An 18,015-nucleotide genomic window follows, 5' to 3' on the forward strand; every position below is an offset into this window, starting at 1 on the left:
ACTGACCTTCCTTCCTCATTTCTCCTCTTGAACATAATTCTTAATTCTTACAGATTTCAGAAGGATAATCTTGACGTTTTAAAAACTGGAATTCTAAACATTTTGGAATTGCATTGAATGCCTGTATTATTTAGGAGGACTTGGCTCCTGTAAGAACAGAGCACGAGAACTGAGACTTGCACTGGGTTTGGATCCAGTCTACGCATGTGACCTTGGTCAAGGTGCCTCCATTCTCTGTACCTTAACTTCCTCATCTCTCAAGTGGGCTTGATAATAACAGCACTTACATCCTGGTTGTTGGGAGGACTGGATGCGAGGATGTATGTAAAGCAATGAGGTACAAGTGTTCTGCAAATGTTCTTTGTCACTGGTGGTTCTTCAATGCCTCCTTCAGCCAGAGAGCCAGCCTCGGGTTGAACCCCCTCCAGGCTGCTGGGTTACAGGTGTGACCATGTCCTCCGTCAATCCTGCACGTCTCTTGCAATGCTCAGGGTTCATGACTCGGTGCCCCTGCTAGCACTCTGCTACTGTTAGGGCGTTTTGTTCAGGTGTGTTGCCGTTCCCGGCAGCTGGCCGGGGTGGCTGGGCGGGTGGGTGCAGGGTAGGCGGACCCAGTGCTGGAAGCGGGGAGGTGGAGAAAAGGAAACCGAGAGTGGGAAATCGGCGCCGGAGCCCAGAGCTGCTGGAAAGAAATGAAACTGAAAGCGGGAGAGGAACGGAAGGCCTGGGGAGGAGGGAGGAGGAGCAGCGGAGGAGGCTGGGCAGCAGCGCGGCGGGCTCCCGGCCTCGGGCGCACAGCCTGGGCGGAGCGTCCCGGCGCGCGGAGCAGGCCATGGACGTGTACCGCACCCCCGCCGCGGCGCTGGCCAGCCTGGTGGCCCGCCGCCTGCAGCCGTCTGCCGAGTTCCAGCGGGCCGCCTGGCGCGCCCTGGGCGCCCTGGCCACCACCCTGCGTGAGCGCGGCGACCGCGCCGCCGCCCAGCCCTGGAGGGTGCTGAAAACCGCCAAGGTAGGCGCCTTGGGGGCGGGGGGGGGGGGTCGCCTATAAACAGGAGCGACCCTCAGATGAGGCTGGCGCGGGACCGTGGGCGACGCGGACCCCGACGGTTCCGATCAGCTCTTTCCACTCCTGTCTTTGGCATATTTAGACAGCACCAGCCCGGCCGGGTGGGGACATGAACCCCACCTAACACGGGGGAAACTGAGGCACAGAGACAAAATCAGGTGTCCAAGCTCGTAAGAGGTCCAGCCAGGTTTCAAAGCCAGGTAGCCTGACTCTTGCATCCTTGCTCCTCCGGGCTGCCTCTCTTGGGTTCGCTCGTTGGCTCTGTCATCTATCTACCCGGTCCAAACAGACGCCAGTCCTCACACCGCGGCTGACCCTCAGGATACAGAAACATGAGTATTCTTTAATAGCCCTAATAGCCTATTGACTGAGAAACTACCCAATAACAATAAACACAGTCTCGTTAAATGAGTCACCTGGCGTAATGCTGACACTTAGGTACGATTATTATCCCTGTATCATGACTTGGGAAACCGGGACTGGGTGTGGGTGAGCCACTACCCAAGGCCAATTTTTGTCACTTAAATGCCACACTGCCGCGGGGACCACAGGATGCCCACAGACTCAGGGAGGGAGGTGTCAGCTGCTATATCCTCAGTGCAAATTCAGGGGCCCCAGGGGTGCATGAGGGAAGCTGGCTGGGGTAGAGGGGACCTGGAGCTTGTCAGGGGAGGGATGAATACAGAGCAGGGGATGCCCCCAGAGCAGCTAGTGCTTTCTGACAGTGGAGTCGTAGCTTGGGAGGTACGAAAGGGGAAAGGGACGGAGAAGAGACACGCAGCCTATGCAGTGTGGAGGTACATTTCTGCCTTGGAGGTAGACAGGAAAAATTTCTTCGGAGCAAGAATTTAAGAATCTCTAAACCTCTGGCTTCCTCGGCTTCCCTGGAAAACCTGGAACAGCTCTCGTGGTTGCATTTAGCTTCCAGCCTTCTGATCACTCCAGGCTTTCAAGGAGGCAGTGGTGAAGTGGGTACAGCTATGGGCTACCTTTCCAGCCTTGAGAAGCTGCTCCCTGAAGAGAGGACTCCGTGGAAGAATGGCTGATTCCAGGGCTGGACTACGATGTGCGATGTGTGAGATGAGCCTGGGACTTCTGGGTCGACCAGAATGCAAAGAAGGGGTGATAGACCTCAGAAGAACTGCGCCCCCCCCCCGGGGGGTGCCAACATGAAGGAGCTCCCCTGCTCCCTATATGACCACCAAAAACGTCTCTCAGCATTGCAAAACATCCCCTGGGACAAATGTCACCCCCCCCCATTGGGGATCACCACTTTCTAGATGCCCATGAAAGTGTATGTGGATGAAATGACACAGGGGCTGGAATTTCTCTTAAAATCACATAAAAAGGAAACAGGGGTCAAATAAAAGGAGCAAATATGTCAAAGACTTCTTTAAAACCCTTTCTTCGGGCAGCCCGGGTGGCTCAGCAGTTTATAGCTGCCTTCAGCTCAGGGCCTGATCCTGGGGACCCGGGATCGAGTCCTGCTGCGGGCTCCCTACATGGAGCCTGCTTCTCCCTCTGCCTGTGTATCTGCCTCTCTCTCTTTCTGTCTCTCATGAATAAATAAATAAAATCTAAAAAAAAAAAAAAAAAAACCAACCCTTTCTTCTTCCATGTAAGTGTAGAAATGTTCATAATAAAAAGTATTTTAATCTATGGGGAGGGGGTGCCGGAAGAAGGTGGGCTTGGAGCTGGATCTCCTGAGTTGACCTTCTGACCTTCAAAGCACCCTGCTGCCTCTCCAGGTGGGGTGTTGCTAAGCAACCTCCCTGCACTTTCGTTTCCCCATTTCCTCCTCTGTAAAGTGAGAGCAAACCACAACCTTTCTCCCAGGCGTGTTAGGGAGCTTCACTGAGATGATCATGTGCAAAATATGCAGGAAGTGCTCAGTCTACAATCTTCTGTGCTCTGCCCTGTTCCCCCTTGGTTGGCAGCCCCCGATGTGAGGAGCTGGCAGCAAGCAAACTGGGATACCACTGGGATAATTAGCCATCCCAGCTTGGTCGGGGAGATGCCCCTGGAGGGCTAATCTTGCTTCTTGTCTTTTCCGGGCTGTGTTACTCACTTCTCCGCCCTGAGCCTCACGGTCTCATGCAACCACAAGTAACCACTTCAGCGGTATTGCCTGGAAGTGAGATTACAGGTTGTCAGGCATTTGACAGAGCTGCAGACACAGAGGAGAGACTCTGAGCCTGTGAGTTTCCTTCCCAAATCCCTGCTGACGGCTTTGCAGAAAGAAATACCCTTCAGAGAGGTGCCGCAAATTCAGTGGATCGTATCATAGGCAAAGGTCACAAACATGTGTTCTGCAGACCAGAATTTGTTTCACCAACAGTTTTAATTTTTAAAAAATTGAAAATTTTTAAATTAACAAAAATGTTCTGAAGTAGGTTGCCAACATTTAGAAACCATGAGTTTACAATTGAAAATTGCTTTTCGGGACACCTGGGTGGCTCAGCTGTTGAGCATCTATCTGCCTTTGGCTCAAGGCGTGATCCTGGAGTCCCAGGATCGAGTCCCACATCGGGCTTCCTGCTTGGAACCTGCTTTTCCCTCTGTGTGTGTCTCTGCCTCTCTCTCTGGGTCTCTTGTGAATAAATAAATAAAATCTTTTAAAAAAAGAAAATTGCTTTTCTTTAAAACTCAGAGCTGGCTGTGCTCGACCTGAATTCATTCATTCATTCATTCATTCATTCGAGAGAGAGTGAGCATGAGCAGGGGCAGAGGGAGAGGAACAAGCAGACTCCCCACTGAGCAGGGAGCTTGATGTGGGACTCAATCCCAGGACCCTGAGCCGAAGGCAGATGCTTAACCGACTGTGCCACCCAGGCACTCCTTGACCTGTATTTCTGCATGACTTCAAATGCCAGGAGCTGTGTGCCCACAGTCTCCCCACACAACCCCCTTGCTTCACTTAGGTTGCCTGCCGGCCCGTGTGGGCCCTAGAATGGAAGAATGCAGAATTCTGAGTTATTTTTTTTTCTTTGTAGGGAGGCTCCGCCGGCCGGGGCACAGCCCTGAGGGGTGGCTGTGATTCTGAAATTGTCATCTTCCTCGACTGCTTCAAGAGCTACAAGGACCACAGCGTCGATAGGGCAGAGATCCTCAAAGATCTGTGGGACCTGCTGCAATCTTGGTGGCAGAAACCCATCCCCGGTCTGAACTTTGAGACTCTTTGGCAGGACAGGCCCGGGGTCCTACAGTTCCGCCTGGCATCCACGGACCTTGAAAACTGGATGGATGTTAGCTTGGTGCCGGCCTTTGACGCTCTGGGTGAGGGGTCCCTGGCCCCTTCCAGGCTTGGGGGCAAGATCATTAGGAGTAAGACAGGGCTTGCTGTTTGGACCCTGCCCCAACCTTCTATGTGGCCTGGGCGACCCTCTCTGGGCTCCAGTTTCCTCACTAAACATACTGAGAATGGGCCAAGAAGGCCCAGTTCCTCATGGATCCGTAGTCCTGGTGTCCAGGTGCTTGGCCCTCGCTCAAGCAACTGGGGAGACTTTCCTTCAGCGACTGCCTAGATCAATGCTGCTCAGCCCTTCTATAAATACCCCAAAGGAGAAGGCAAACGGGCAGGTGCCTGGGAGCAGGGGACTGTGGACAAGGCCAGAATTCTGCAAAATCTTGTATTTTTATCTTAAAAGCATTAATGTGATTCCCCTTCATATTATGTCCATGCTTGATTTAATATAATAATGTGCCCCTGTGCCCACATATGTAAAATGAGGTTAATAATAATGGAACCCTAGTAATGCATCTTACAGAGACTGTATGCATCAATGCATGTGATGAACTTAGAACAGTGCCTGGCACATGCTGTGACTATATGAGTGCTTGTTGTTATTTTCTTCTTATTATTTTTTGTTAAGATTTTATTTATTTATTCATGAGAGGCACAGAGAGAGAGGCAGAGACACAGGTAGAGGGAGAAGCAGGCTCCATGCAGGGAGCCCGATGCAGGACTTGATCCCAGGACCCCGGGATCACGCCCTGAGTGAAGGCAGATGCTCAACCACTGAGCCCCCCAGAGGTCTTATTATTATTATTATTATTATTATTATTATTATTTTCCACCATTCTTATTATTCTTATTGACCATGATGCCCTGGGGGATAGCTGTCGAATTTATCCAGATTATGATGTCCTGGCAGACAGCCACACAATCCCACACCTACTACACCCACCCTCTGGGTACACACATATTAATCATAATAGCTACTACTTATTAAATGCTTAGCTATTCCAAACCCCTGACATACCTTATCTCATTAATTCTCAAAATAAACCTATGAGGTCTGTACTGTCTTATCTTCCTTTTTATTAATAAGGACACTGAGGCACAGAGACAGACAGTAACTCACCCAAAGTCACACAGCATGGAAGCGATGATAGGAATCTGGGAAATTATGGAGAGTGTTCACATTTCCCAGGCTAGGCCCACAGGAAGTGGTGGAGAAAAGGCACATACTGTAAAGTCAGCCAGCTTTAAGTGCCAATCCTGTCTCCATCACTTGCCAGCTATATAACCTTGGGGAGAGTACTGAATTTCTCTGAGCTTCAGGGTCCTGGGCTGTAAAATGAGGTGAAGAATACTTCCCGATAGGGTTTTGGTGGAAATATGGGGGGCTCACATGAAACTTTCAGCAGAGCGCCTGCCTGGCATGTCCAAAGCACTAAAAAAAATTAGCAATCCCTGCTAAGGCATCAGAACCTCTTGCCTTCTATTTCTCCAGCTATTTCCCTCTGGCACCAATTAATTAAAGGTATGTACGGTGGTGTTTTAATAGTGCCTGAGGGAGCCTCGGGGTGGGAAGAACTGCCAGGTTATAAGTACTCCTGACTCAGCTGGAAGCATCATTCCTATTTAACCACCTTGGGATATGGCTGATCTTCTTCAGCCTGGCCCTGGGTTTGGAAGGAAGGGACCCTTCCTTCTGGCCTGGAGCTTTCCTCTCTGCCACATGAGAAGCTCCAGGCCCTCTTCTTTATCCTCCAACCCCCATGCTAGTGAATCTCTGCTCCTTCCACCCCCTGCCACCAAATTCCCCCCAGTTTCTCCATCCTGTGCCTCAGAACCTTTTCTGATTCACATCATTTCCCACCCACAGGGCAGCTCTGTGCTGGTGCCAAACCTGCGCCCCAGGTCTACTCGACTCTCCTCCACAGTGGTTGCCAGGGGGGCGAGCACGCAGCCTGCTTTGCAGAGCTGCGGAGGAACTTTGTGAACGTTCGTCCGGCAAAACTGAAGAGCCTGATCTTGCTGGTGAAGCACTGGTACCGTCAGGTGAGGCCTCCCCTGAGGGTCCTTGATGCAGGCATATGACTGTTTAAATTTGTGATTTCATGGCAGTGAGAATATTTTCTTATGTTTTGCAGCCATTCATGTTTCTCTTTGTGGGAACTGCCTGTTCATATCATTTATTATTTTCCACCACTTTAGCTGTCTTCTTATTGTTGGTTTGTTGGAGCTCTTTATATATTCTGGGTGCTAATTCTTATTGAGTTACTATAATGTAAATCTACTATCCCTGTCCATGGCTTGTACTTTCATTTTGTTCATAGGTCTCTCACCACAGAAAAATGTTTGAATTTTAATGTAATCAGGTGTGTTCATGTTTTCCTTAAGAAAAACATGATTTGTACCTCATATGTCTTGTGTAATAAGACTTTGCCTATCCTGACTTTCTAAAATTATTCTTCTGTGGTTCCTCTCAAAAGGTATTAAGATTTTCTTCTTATGTGGTTTTAGGGCTTTGAAACTATCTGGAATATTTTATGTATGGTGTGAAGTAATGTGGAGTTTGTACATCTCCCATTCCAGCCTCTGGAATAACAACCTCCCTCCAAAATATGCATGTTTGTTGATAGACTCTTATGCTTTGAGGAAGGGGTGCCCAGCCTGTGCCTGGAGATGAGGGGACAAGCCCACAAAATCTTAGGGCACATGGCTTAGTCCTCTTCTTGGACCACTCATCATAAAGCAAGTCTAGTCTGTGGAGGTCCTGGATTCCAGTTCTTGCTCAGCCACTGACTTGCTGTGTGACCCTGGGCAAAGTCTGCCATGGTTTCTTTTGAGGGATCAGTGACAGTCTCACATTAGCCACTGGCCTCTCTCTGACTGCTCCCCAGTCCTAAGGGCTTGAATCTCACATGAGCCCATGACTTTGCTGAAGCTCCAAGTCGAAGGCAGATGGGAAATATCATGTTGCTCCTAGAACATAGCATCTCATCCCAGGCTTCAGCGTGTGGGGTCTGCCCCCCAGAGCCTGAAAGATCCAGCAAAGTTCTGCCGAGAGCTCTTTTTTCCCCTCCCCTTCACCGTCTTACAGGTATGCCAGGAGGAAGCGAAGAGGGAGATGCTGCCTCCAGCCTATGCCCTGGAGCTGCTGACCATCTTCGCCTGGGAGCAGGGCTGTGGGAAGGATGCCTTCAGCCTGGCCCAGGGCCTCCGGACCGTCCTAGGCCTGATCCAGGAGTATCGGCAGCTGTGTGTTTTCTGGACGCTCAACTATGGCTTCGAGAACCCTACAGTCAGGAGCTTCTTGAGTTCCCAGCTGAAAAAACCCAGGTACCTCCCCATACGCCCAACGGACCCACTTTCCTGGGCTAGGGCCACGGGAGATAATTAACGTGATAAAATAGGTCTCATTTCCTGAGGGCCAAAGCCAGGCACTGTACATGCACTCCCTAACTGGATTTAGCCCCAGAGGGAAATTAAAATCACTTGGGGCAATTTTGGTTTTTTTTAAAGACTTTATTTATTTATTCATGACAGACACACAGAGAGGTAGAGACACAGGCAGAGGGAAAAGCAGGCTCCATGCAGGGAGCCCGACGTGGGACTCGATCCCCGGTCTCCAGGATCACGCCCCGGGCTGAAGGCAGGCGCTAAACCGCTGAGCCACCCGGGCTGCCCAGGGCAGTTTTTAAAAAAGCTTTTTCTTGTGTGAACATATTTTATGCGTGAGGATTTTAGCGACACATAGTATACACATCCAAGGTGCACATTTTGTTTTTTGGTTTCTGTTTTTTTAAAGATTTTATTTACTTATTCGTGAGAGATACAGAATGAGAGAGAGAGAGAGAGAGAGAGAGAGAGAGAGAGAGGCAGAGACACAGGCAAGGAAGAAGCAGGCCCCATGCAGGGAGCCTGATGCGGGACTCGATCCCAGGACCCCAGGATCACGACCTGAGCCAAAGGCAGACACTCAACCACTAAGCCACCCAGGTGCTCCTTAGGTGCACATTTTGGTGACTTTCTATAAAGTGAACAAGCCCGTGAAACCACCATCAGATCAAGGGAGAACAAGCTTCCCTTTTATTTCTCCAGGTCAGTAACTTCCCAGAGGTGACCCCACTCTGACTCTTACCATTCCAGTCCTATCTGTTTTGAAATCTTGAAATGGAATCATACGACATATGCTTTTGTGTCTGGCATCTCTTTCTCAATATCATGCTTTTGAAATTCTTCCGTATAGTTTTGTGTACTTGCTTATTATTGTTGATTGTTTTGTGTTGCCAAATAGTATTCAATTACGTGAATTTATCACAATATGCTTTCCATTCTGCTGATGATGGATATTTGGTTGTTTCTGCCCTGGGGCTATTACAGGAAGGCTGTTAGGAACAGTCTAGAAGGGCCTCGTACATGCACTTCTGTGTATGGGCACCATTGGATACACGTGTAGGAATAAAATGGCTACATCATGGTGGTAACTCTGAGTCCCTGGGGATGGATCCTCGTATTTTATGATTCTCATGTGCTGCCAGAGTTGAGGAAGGACTTTTGCTCCAATTTAATCTCTACAACAACCCACCAGAGCAGGCACTGTGGTTATCCCCATTTTGCAGATAAGGAAACAGGTTCAGAGGAGGTAAGCCATCTACCCCAGGTCACACTGAAAGTAGAAGAGCTGGGATTGGAACCAGTTCTGCTTGACCTCAGAGCCCCTGATCTTGACCATCTTACTAAACAGAATCTTCCTGTCCCTCTGGATTTGCAGGCCTGTGATCCTGGACCCGGCTGACCCCACGTGGGATGTTGGGAATGGAGACACATGGCACTGGGATATACTGGCCAGAGAGGCAGAGTCCTGCTATGAGCACCCGTGCTTTCTGCAGACGGCAGGGGACACTGTGCAGCCCTGGGAGGGGACCGTGAGTGAGGGGCTCCTGGGATCCTCATCAGGTGTAAAGCCACACCTAATTCACATGCTCAGTGTTCCCTGAGCATCTACTGGGCGCTGGGGCCGTGAGGTGTGGGACAGAGTTCAGAGTGGAGGCCACAGGCACTCAATCTGATCACCAAGCTGAGCCTGCTTGGAGGAACATCTTTGAGTGCATGCATGGGCTCAGTGTCTGCCTACCACAGTGTCTGCCCAGCACAGGGCTCCTTTTAAGAATTTATCCTGTCTGTAAGGGCACTTTTTTCTAATCTTTACAAAGGCACCGTATGGGCCAGCAGTGCACCCCCTCCCCCACTCCCACCTCTGAATCTCAGTCACCCTGACTATGTTGGGAGGGGGCTGGCAAGAGAAGGGATGGAGAAACTTCTATGCCTGCAAAGACAACTCTTTCAACACACCTCCAGGGCCTTCCACGTGCTGGGTGCTCAGGTTTAGACCACCCCATCCAGCGAGACGATGCCCAGAGGACCCCTGGGAACAGCAGCAGTCTCAATGCTGTGCCCCCAAGGGCAGGAAGCAGGCAGCCTTCATGGCCAGCTCCCCGACCCCCAGGGCCAGACAGCATCACCCCTTCTACGCTGGGGAGGGCTGTGGATCTGTCTCAGATCGCCACCAAGGACCTGGACCGCTTCATCCAGGACCACTTGAAACCAAACCCCCAGTTCCAGAAGCAGGTCGGCAAGGCCATCAATGTCATCTTGGGTTGCCTCCGAGAGAAGTGTGTCTACAAGGCCTCGAGGGTCAGCAAGGTGAGTTGGTGGATGGGGACACCGATGGAAATGTCCTGGGTACCACAGTAAGGAAGGGAAGGAGCCAGAGCGACGCAGCTGAGGGCTGGCAGGTATATATCCAAGTGCTAGCTTTTAAACAAAATTTTAATGATAGTTTTTGAAACCACTATTACCGTAATCAGACCACGTCCCTCCTCTGTTCAAAATCCTCTGCGGTTTCACAGAGCACAATGGCTTCAAGGCTGGTAGGATCTGGTCCTGGTCTCTGACCTTTGCTTACCCCATACTGGCCTCCTGGCTGCTTCTTGAACTCACTGGGCACAGTCCATACTGCCTGGTTTCTATTTCTGGAATGTTCTTTTCCCCCTCCCTCCATGCACTTGGCTCCCTCCCCCTCCTTCGAGTCTGGGATCCCAGTCCCCTTCCCACTGAGGTCTGACTGCTCAATTTACAGCTGCAACCTCCCTTCCATCTCCAGTCCCCTCACTATTTTATTTGTCTCCACACAGCACTTAGCACTTTCCGGAGGCTTTTGTTTGCTGACTGTCCTTCCTTTCTCCCCCCCTGCTAGAATATAAGTTCCAGGAGAACAGGGAACTTGGATGTACTCCCATATCTTGGTACATGTGAGTGCTCAATAAATATGTCTTGAACAGATGAATGAATGGATTGGTTGGCTGGTTGATTAAAATAGGCCAACAAAGCACATCTGCAGGCCTCATTTGACCCTGGGACCTCAATTTGCTACCTGTGGTCCAGATGTGCAGTCAGTAGATGCTGCAGGTGATTGGCCAAAATCTTTCATCCTTGCACCCCATGCCACCGCATTCCCGTTATCTGTTGCTGCAAGTTGGTCTGACTCCTGAGGGTCAGAGGGCAGGGGCAGACAAATATAGTCAGACCCTGCCAGGCTTCTAAGAATCAGAGGTCACAACCCTTGTGCAGCCTGCCTCTGTTGTGGTGGCCCCGGGCCCCACATCAGTGAGAGTACTGTCGGGGCTGCAGATGGGGTGGAGAGTTGGGGTCAGAGTCTGACTCCTGAGCTCAGGGACAGTCATGGGTCTGAGATGTTCCTTCCTCTGCAGGGGGGCTCCTTTGGCCGGGGCACAGACCTGAGGGGTGGCTGTGATGCCGAACTGGTCATTTTCCTCAACTGCTTCGAGGACTACAGGGACCAAAGGGCCCGCCGCCCAGAGATCCTTCAGGAGATGCAGGCACAGCTGGAATCCTGGTGGCAGGACCCAGTCCCCGGCCTGAGCCTGGAGTTTCCTGAGCAGACCGTGCCCGAGGCTTTGCAGTTCCGGCTGGTGTCTACGGCCCTAGAAAGCTGGATGGATGTGTGCCTGGTGCCTGCCTTTGATGCCGTGGGTGAGGGGCGCCTCCAGCCTGTGCCTTGGGGATGAATTCTCTTGCCCGCTATGCTACGTAGCTTGTCTAGGGGTCAGGATCACTCACCTTGCAGAGTCATTGGCTGGATTAGTGAAAATTACTGAAAAGCACCCAGCACATATTTGGTGCTAAAAAAAAAAAAAAAAAAAAAAAGTTCTATTCTATGTTGTAGATTGTGCATCACTGATTGCACTGCTATGTGATTAACGTTCAGATATTAATAAAGGCTGGTGAGTAGCCGGGTTAGGACATGCCGCTGTTGTCGTTAGAGCCGTGCCCTCAGCACATTTCAAATGTCCACAGGGCAGCTCTGTGCTGGTGCCAAACCTGCGCCCCAGGTCTACTCGACCCTCCTCCAGAGCGGCTGCCAGGGGGGCGAGCACGCAGCCTGCTTCGCAGAGCTGCGGAGGAACTTCGTGAACGTTCGTCCGGCAAAACTGAAGAGCCTGATCCTGCTGGTGAAGCACTGGTACCGCCAGGTGAGGCCTCCAGGTATCCTTGCTCCTCTCGAGAAGCAACCGCTGTCATGGCAACTGCTTCAGCCAATCAGCTCCTCCCCTAGGCAGACAGCTCCCTTCCTTCACTTCTTATTGGCCATCCCAGGTAGAAGGACCACCTCCTCCATCCTCCACTTCTTCCCCTGGCCAGAAGCCCTTGCTGAGAGAGGGTCTCTCCTCCATCAGGCCCCCAAGTGCTCATTTCTCTAGCTCATCAGTTTCTCCCCCTTCCTCACACTGCTGATGCTTTCCCTGTTCTTGCCCACCCCCAAGCCCTAGCTTATGCTGTTCCACCATTACCGTCCTCTGCGGAAATTGTACTGAATAAACTCTGGGCATCCGCCGCTAAACACTTCTCTGAATGCGCTGACAATCATGTATTCATTCAACAAACATCTCCTGAGCACCACTGCTGCTAACGTCACTATTGTGACAGATGTTGGCATACCAAGCTAAATATGTTGGAGCCCCCATTCTTGTACACCCTAGGAAGAGAGACTCCATGCAAAGATCAAGTCTGGTCTCGGGTCATTGTGTGACCTTGAACAAGTCCCTATCCCCACCCCAGGCCTCTGTTTATCCACCTGTAAAATAAGAAGCGTTCTATTTTTTCCGTGTTTTTATTTTTTTTATATTCCCCCTCCCTCTCCAAGTACATAGGGCCATGCTTAGCACATAGTAGGTGCTCATATCCACTTACTCTTTGGTTGGCTTTTGGGTGACATAGGTCGCAGCTCAGAACAAAGGACAGCAGCCAGCCTGTGCCTCTCTGCCTCCGGTCTATGCCCTGGAGCTCCTGACCATCTTCGCCTGGGAGCAAGGCTGTGGGGAGGATTCTTTCAAAATGGCGCAAGGCTTAAAGACTGTTCTAGAGCTTGTCCAGCAGCACCAGCAGCTCTGTGTCTACTGGACAGTCAACTATAGCTTCGAGGACCCAGCGATCAGAACACATCTTCTTGGCCAGCTTCAGAAACCAAGGTGCAGATCCACTTACCCATTGCCTTTCCTGCATCATCCTTCTCCTCTCTCGCTGTTGCTGGGGAGTCATTGTATCCAAAAGGGGGCCAGGGTGGGATCTGGGTGCCCCAGGCCCACTCCCCACTCTGCTTCCTTCTGGACTCTTTACTGAGGAAGCAGGGACACCAGAAGCCCCAAAAGGAGCCAGGGTCAGTTTCATTAACACAATAAAATATCATTTCTTAGATTAAGGAGCCTAATACCTTCCTGACTGGAGCAGCCAGGCAGGAACCCTCCTGTGCTTGCGGGAGATTGGGCCAAACCTAAGGTCCTGACACTCTTTTCCTTCTCTCCAGCTCCCACACCCTTTCCTAGTCCCTCTCACCACCACTCCCTGCTCCTTCATTGATTCCCATCTTTCCCCCCGTGCCTGCCCATCCACTCTGCCCCCAGACCCCTGATCCTGGATCCTGGTGACCCCACCTGGAATGTGGGCCAGGGCAGCTGGGAGCTGTTGGCCCAAGAAGCAGCAGTTCTGGAGACTCAGGCCTGCTTGAGGAGTACGGAAGGCACATCTGTGCAGCCATGGGATGTGATGGTAAGAGAGGAATCCCTAGGGTGGCGGATGCTGTCGACACCCCCTCCCAGGTCCCCTTTCCCCACTGGTGCACACATCCCCAGCTGCTCAGAGTGTTTGCTGCTGGCGGCTTACAGCTGAAACATGCAGATTGTTCAGTCCCAGCCAGGACTTGATTAACATGGGTACAAAAGGCCCTCCTCTGTTCTACGGCAAGACCAGCTCTATGATGCAATTCTTAGTCCAGTGTCCCCACAGGATTAGGAAAAAGCTTCCTCTAGCTGGAACCTTACTTAGCTCCTTCTCCAGCCCTCTCCTACTTCCCTCACTCCCCTTCTCCTGCAAGCACTGCCCCCAGTTAAACCAGGCACAGGAAACCCCATCACAAGCTCTACTTCCAGGGAACCCCGCTGACGATGATAGCCAGTTCCCAAAGGGACGTGATTTTATCGCATTTACTATTTTTCAGCAGGAGCTCATAACCAGTGCTTAATACTCCAGACAATCCAGTGAGGCATGAGCCTAGTTCTTGCCCATATGGGGCGACCAAGGCTGTGTGTTGGTGGTGGAACCAGGACTTGAACTCAGGTCCTTCTGATGCTACCACAAAGACCTGCCAACCAGCTGAAGAAGAAGAGGGATATGGGAGATAGATAGTGAAGGTCTCATCCACATAGAATGTCAAGAGTCAGGGCCGGGGCATTCATTGGGAGTCCTGTCTCAATACCTATATTCTTTCTGTAGCCTGCTCTCCTTTACCAAACCCCAGCTGGGGACCTTGACAAGTTCATCAGTGACTTTCTCCAGCCCAACCGTCAGTTCTTGGCTCAAGTGAACAAGGCTGTTGATACCATCTGCTCATTCCTGAAGGAAAACTGCTTCCAGAATTCTGCCATCAAAGTGCTCAAAGTGGTCAAGGTAAGTCCCCAGAGAGCTGTGGACGAGTGGTAGGGCAGGCTGCTGATCTTTCCCGGGGTCACCAGGGCCGCTTCTCCGCTGATCACCAGGGCCAGGCCTGACCCACTTCTGTAGTCCTTATAACGATCAGCACAAGGCCAAGTATAGAAGAGAAACCAGAATGTGGTTGTGGGTGGATGGCAGATAAAGGACCCAGATGTGTTCAACAAATGTTTTGGTTGCTTGTGACTACCAATTCAAGAGGAGGAACAAAAGAAATATATTGGCTGATGCAAACGGAAAGCCCTGGAGTTGATCTCCCATCAGGTACGGCTAGATCTAGGAGCCCATGCAAGGTCACCGGGACTCAGCTTTTCATCTCAGCTCTTGGCTCTGCCATCTTGTTTTGGGTAGGCCCTTTCCATATGATGATCCTTAGCATCTCTAAGCTTCCAGAAAGGGGAATTCTGTTTTCTTAAAGATCAAATGGAAGGCTTGGAATTGAGTCTCATTGTCCTGACTCAGGTTATCTACCCATCCCAATAATTACTGGGGCTAGAGAGACATCATGCTCTGACTGGCCAAGCCTGGCTCCTATGGTGGAGTCAGCTCCACATGGACAGGAGTGTGGGGGAGGGCGATTCCCCCAAAGAAAATCAGGATGCAGATCCCAGAACGTAGAGAAGAGATGCTGAAAGTGTATAAAAAGCCACATTATCTGCTGCATTGGATACAACCTCAGTCCACAACTGAAGTCACAAGTGAGACTCAGGTCAGCTCTAGAAAATCATCAGCATAGAGTCAGCCAATGAAAAGTCCCAGGCCTGATGATTTGCTGTGTGACCTCAGGCAAATACCTTCCCCTCTCTGATTCTTACCTTCCTCATTCATAACACAAAGATGATAACCTGGTTCACTGGTTATCAACTGTGACTTCACTTAGAATCAATCACAAGGAGAATTTTTAAAATTTTACTGATACCGAGTCTGCCTCCCAGGCCAATTAAATCAGTCTCAGGGGCATAGGAGCCAGATATCAGTCATTTAAAAAAAAAAAAAACTCTCCTGGTGTAGACGGGCTGGAGAACTACAGGCCAAAAAGAAAAAAAAAAAATCTCTCAAGTCTCTCCTAGACCCCAAACCTGATGGAATGAGAAAGTTTGCCTTTGTTGAAGGGTTTTAACTTTTGTCCTGAACATTTCTTTTTCTCGTAATCATCTTGTATATTAACCCCATATTAAAGAGGTAAAGGAGAGAGGTTAAGTGACTTGCCCAAGGTTACACAGCAAGTTCCCGACCCACAGGCTATAGCAGGAGTCCTGCAGGGGTCAAGCCACCTCTGTGTCCTCTCCAGGGTGGCTCTTTAGCCAAAGGCACAGCTCTGCGAGGCCGCTCGGATGCAGATCTAGTGGTGTTCCTCAGCTGCTTCAGCCAGTTCGCTGAGCAAGGGAACAGGCGGGCTGAGATCATCTCAGAGATCCGAGCCCAGCTGGAGGCATGTCAGCAGAAGATGCAATTGGAGGTGAAATTCGAGATCCCCAAGAGGGAGAACTCCCGCGTATTGAGCTTCTCCCTGAAGTCCCAGACGATGCTGGATCAGAGTGTGGACTTTGACGTGCTGCCGGCCTTTAACGCCTTAGGTGAGGTACCCAGGCATAGTCCTGAGAAGGGGAAAAGCAGAGGCAGGGCTGCCAGGGACGGTATTTGAGGTCTCACAGTGCACAACCAGACCACACCTGTTCACAGTGTAGGCATTGTACACATGTACGCTTGTCACCAGTTTCCTGCAAGGTGTCTGGAGAAAAGGATGCCTTTTTCTATTTTTTTTAAAGATTTTGTTTATTTATTCATAGAGACACATACAGAGAGAGAGGCAGAAACACAGGCAGAGAGAGAAGCAGGCTCCATACAAGAAGCCTAACATGGGACTCGATCCCGAGTCTCCAGGATCGCACCCCAGGCTGCAGGCAGCGCTAAACCGCTGCGCCACTGGGGCTGCCCAAGATGCCTTTTTCCTAATTCATACTACAGTGTTATGTGGTCTAACAGTGGCTCTGGGCTGGGTCCTTGTCTCAGCAATTGCACCAGCGTGACAAACGTCCTTGAGTAAGGGACTTCCCTACCTTGAACACCAGTGTCTTCCCCTGATGATGTGGGTATTGGAGTGTCTCAGCATATCCCCAGCTTCAAGTATTCGTGTGCTACTTGCTGCCTTCTGCACTTGCCACAGACCTGTAGGATCCAAGAGTTCAATAAATGCACGGAGTATGTGCCTGGCATTCTTCCAGGCACCACGGAAGAATCCCTGGACAAAACAGACCTCTTTGTATCTATTCAGTTCTGAGTTTGCACTGGAGAGTTTGCAGAGTAAGGACATCCCCTGTATCTGAATGTTTTTGGTTCCTAAGGTTTGGAAACAAGTTACAAGGAAGGGACTCACCCGGAAATGTATCTGAATCTACACAGTTCTTCAGAAAGCAAGAGTTTGAATGTCAAGGAATACCTTTAAGTGCAATGAAACCAGAGGGTGACATCAGCTCACCACGTACAGTCCTTTTACCCACCGGAGGCCCTGAGACCGAGGCTTTCCCTTTGTTAGAGAGGGATGAGCAAGCATTCAAGAGCTGAGAGCCATTAAAGATGTGTTAGCTCCCAGCTGAGACTTTCTTCGTGATAGACAGACAGAAGGGTTGAAAGGGGGCAGGAAGAAAAAGAAGATTCTTGCCAGGGACTTAATGTTGGGCCATGCCATGTGTGGGCTCCAACTAAAATCCCCTGTGACTTACCTTTGCCCAAGTGGGCCCTAGCCCACCCATGGGGAAAGTGAAGATTCTGGAAGTCCTTTCTCAGTTGGCCCCAGCGGGACTCTGGGAAATGAACCTATGGTGGCCTCCTCCCTATCTCCAGGCCAGGTGGTCTCCAGCTACAGGCCCCCGTCTCAAGTCTACGTGGACCTCATCTACAGCTACAACAATGCGGGCGAGTATTCCACCTGCTTCACTGAGCTGCAGCGAGACTTCATCATCTCTCGCCCCACCAAGCTGAAGAGTCTGATCCGACTGGTAAAGCACTGGTACCGGCAGGTTTGGCACAAGGACGGACCACCCTACTGGGGAACATTGAGGAGGGGGAGGGAGAGGGGGCGGGGGGCTGGTGGAGCAGAAGGAGGGATATTTCGTAGCTCTGGGACCTGAGTTTGCTTTTCTGTAAAATTGGGCTGGCGTCAAAATCCCAAGTTACAGGATTTTGAAGGGATAATGCCCGGCCAGGCATCTGACATGTGGAGGTGCTCAGTGAAATTTTGGGGTGTGCTTGCCAGCTCTGGAAGGGTCCCTCCTGTACTGCTTCATTGCCAGTGTGAACGGACGCATCCTCTTTCCCCTATTCCCCAGTGCAACAAGATGCCCAGGGGGAGAGGCTCCCTGCCCCCCCAGCATGGGCTGGAACTCCTGACGGTGTACGCCTGGGAGCAGGGTGGGCAGAGCGCCCAGTTCAACATGGCCCAGGGCTTCCGCACCGTCCTGGAGCTGGTCAGCCAGTACCGTCAGCTCCGTGTCTACTGGACTGTCAACTACGATAACGAGGACCAGACTGTCAGAGACTTCCTGAGCCGGCAGCTTCGCCAGCCCAGGTTCTGGCCCACCCTCCCCATCACAGAGTCTCAGATACAGGGTCACTGGCTCTCCCCACATCCGGGGGCCTTCCAGGGGAG

At 51.0% G+C, this 18,015-nt stretch overlaps 1 protein-coding gene across 1 annotated transcript in view; it reads left to right on the top strand.

Moving 5' to 3' along the window:
• The first annotated feature begins 817 nt into the window (after window positions 1-817).
• Window positions 818-18,015, top strand: part of LOC144299625 (2'-5'-oligoadenylate synthase 3-like) — a 45,306-nt gene continuing 28,108 nt past the window's right edge. The window contains exons 1-14 of the mRNA XM_077875016.1: window positions 818-1,009; window positions 4,060-4,342; window positions 6,178-6,353; window positions 7,399-7,637; window positions 9,073-9,226; window positions 9,660-10,004; window positions 11,072-11,354; window positions 11,679-11,854; window positions 12,600-12,850; window positions 13,283-13,427; window positions 14,151-14,324; window positions 15,658-15,943; window positions 17,211-17,386; window positions 17,696-17,934. Of these exons, the coding sequence (XP_077731142.1) occupies window positions 833-1,009; window positions 4,060-4,342; window positions 6,178-6,353; window positions 7,399-7,637; window positions 9,073-9,226; window positions 9,660-10,004; window positions 11,072-11,354; window positions 11,679-11,854; window positions 12,600-12,850; window positions 13,283-13,427; window positions 14,151-14,324; window positions 15,658-15,943; window positions 17,211-17,386; window positions 17,696-17,934 (3,104 nt within the window). The 5' untranslated portion in view covers window positions 818-832. The remainder of the gene's footprint in view (window positions 1,010-4,059; window positions 4,343-6,177; window positions 6,354-7,398; window positions 7,638-9,072; window positions 9,227-9,659; window positions 10,005-11,071; window positions 11,355-11,678; window positions 11,855-12,599; window positions 12,851-13,282; window positions 13,428-14,150; window positions 14,325-15,657; window positions 15,944-17,210; window positions 17,387-17,695; window positions 17,935-18,015) is intronic.

This window comes from Canis aureus, chromosome 27, assembly GCF_053574225.1.
Source record: "Canis aureus isolate CA01 chromosome 27, VMU_Caureus_v.1.0, whole genome shotgun sequence".
Classification (NCBI taxonomy): Eukaryota; Metazoa; Chordata; class Mammalia; order Carnivora; family Canidae; genus Canis; species Canis aureus.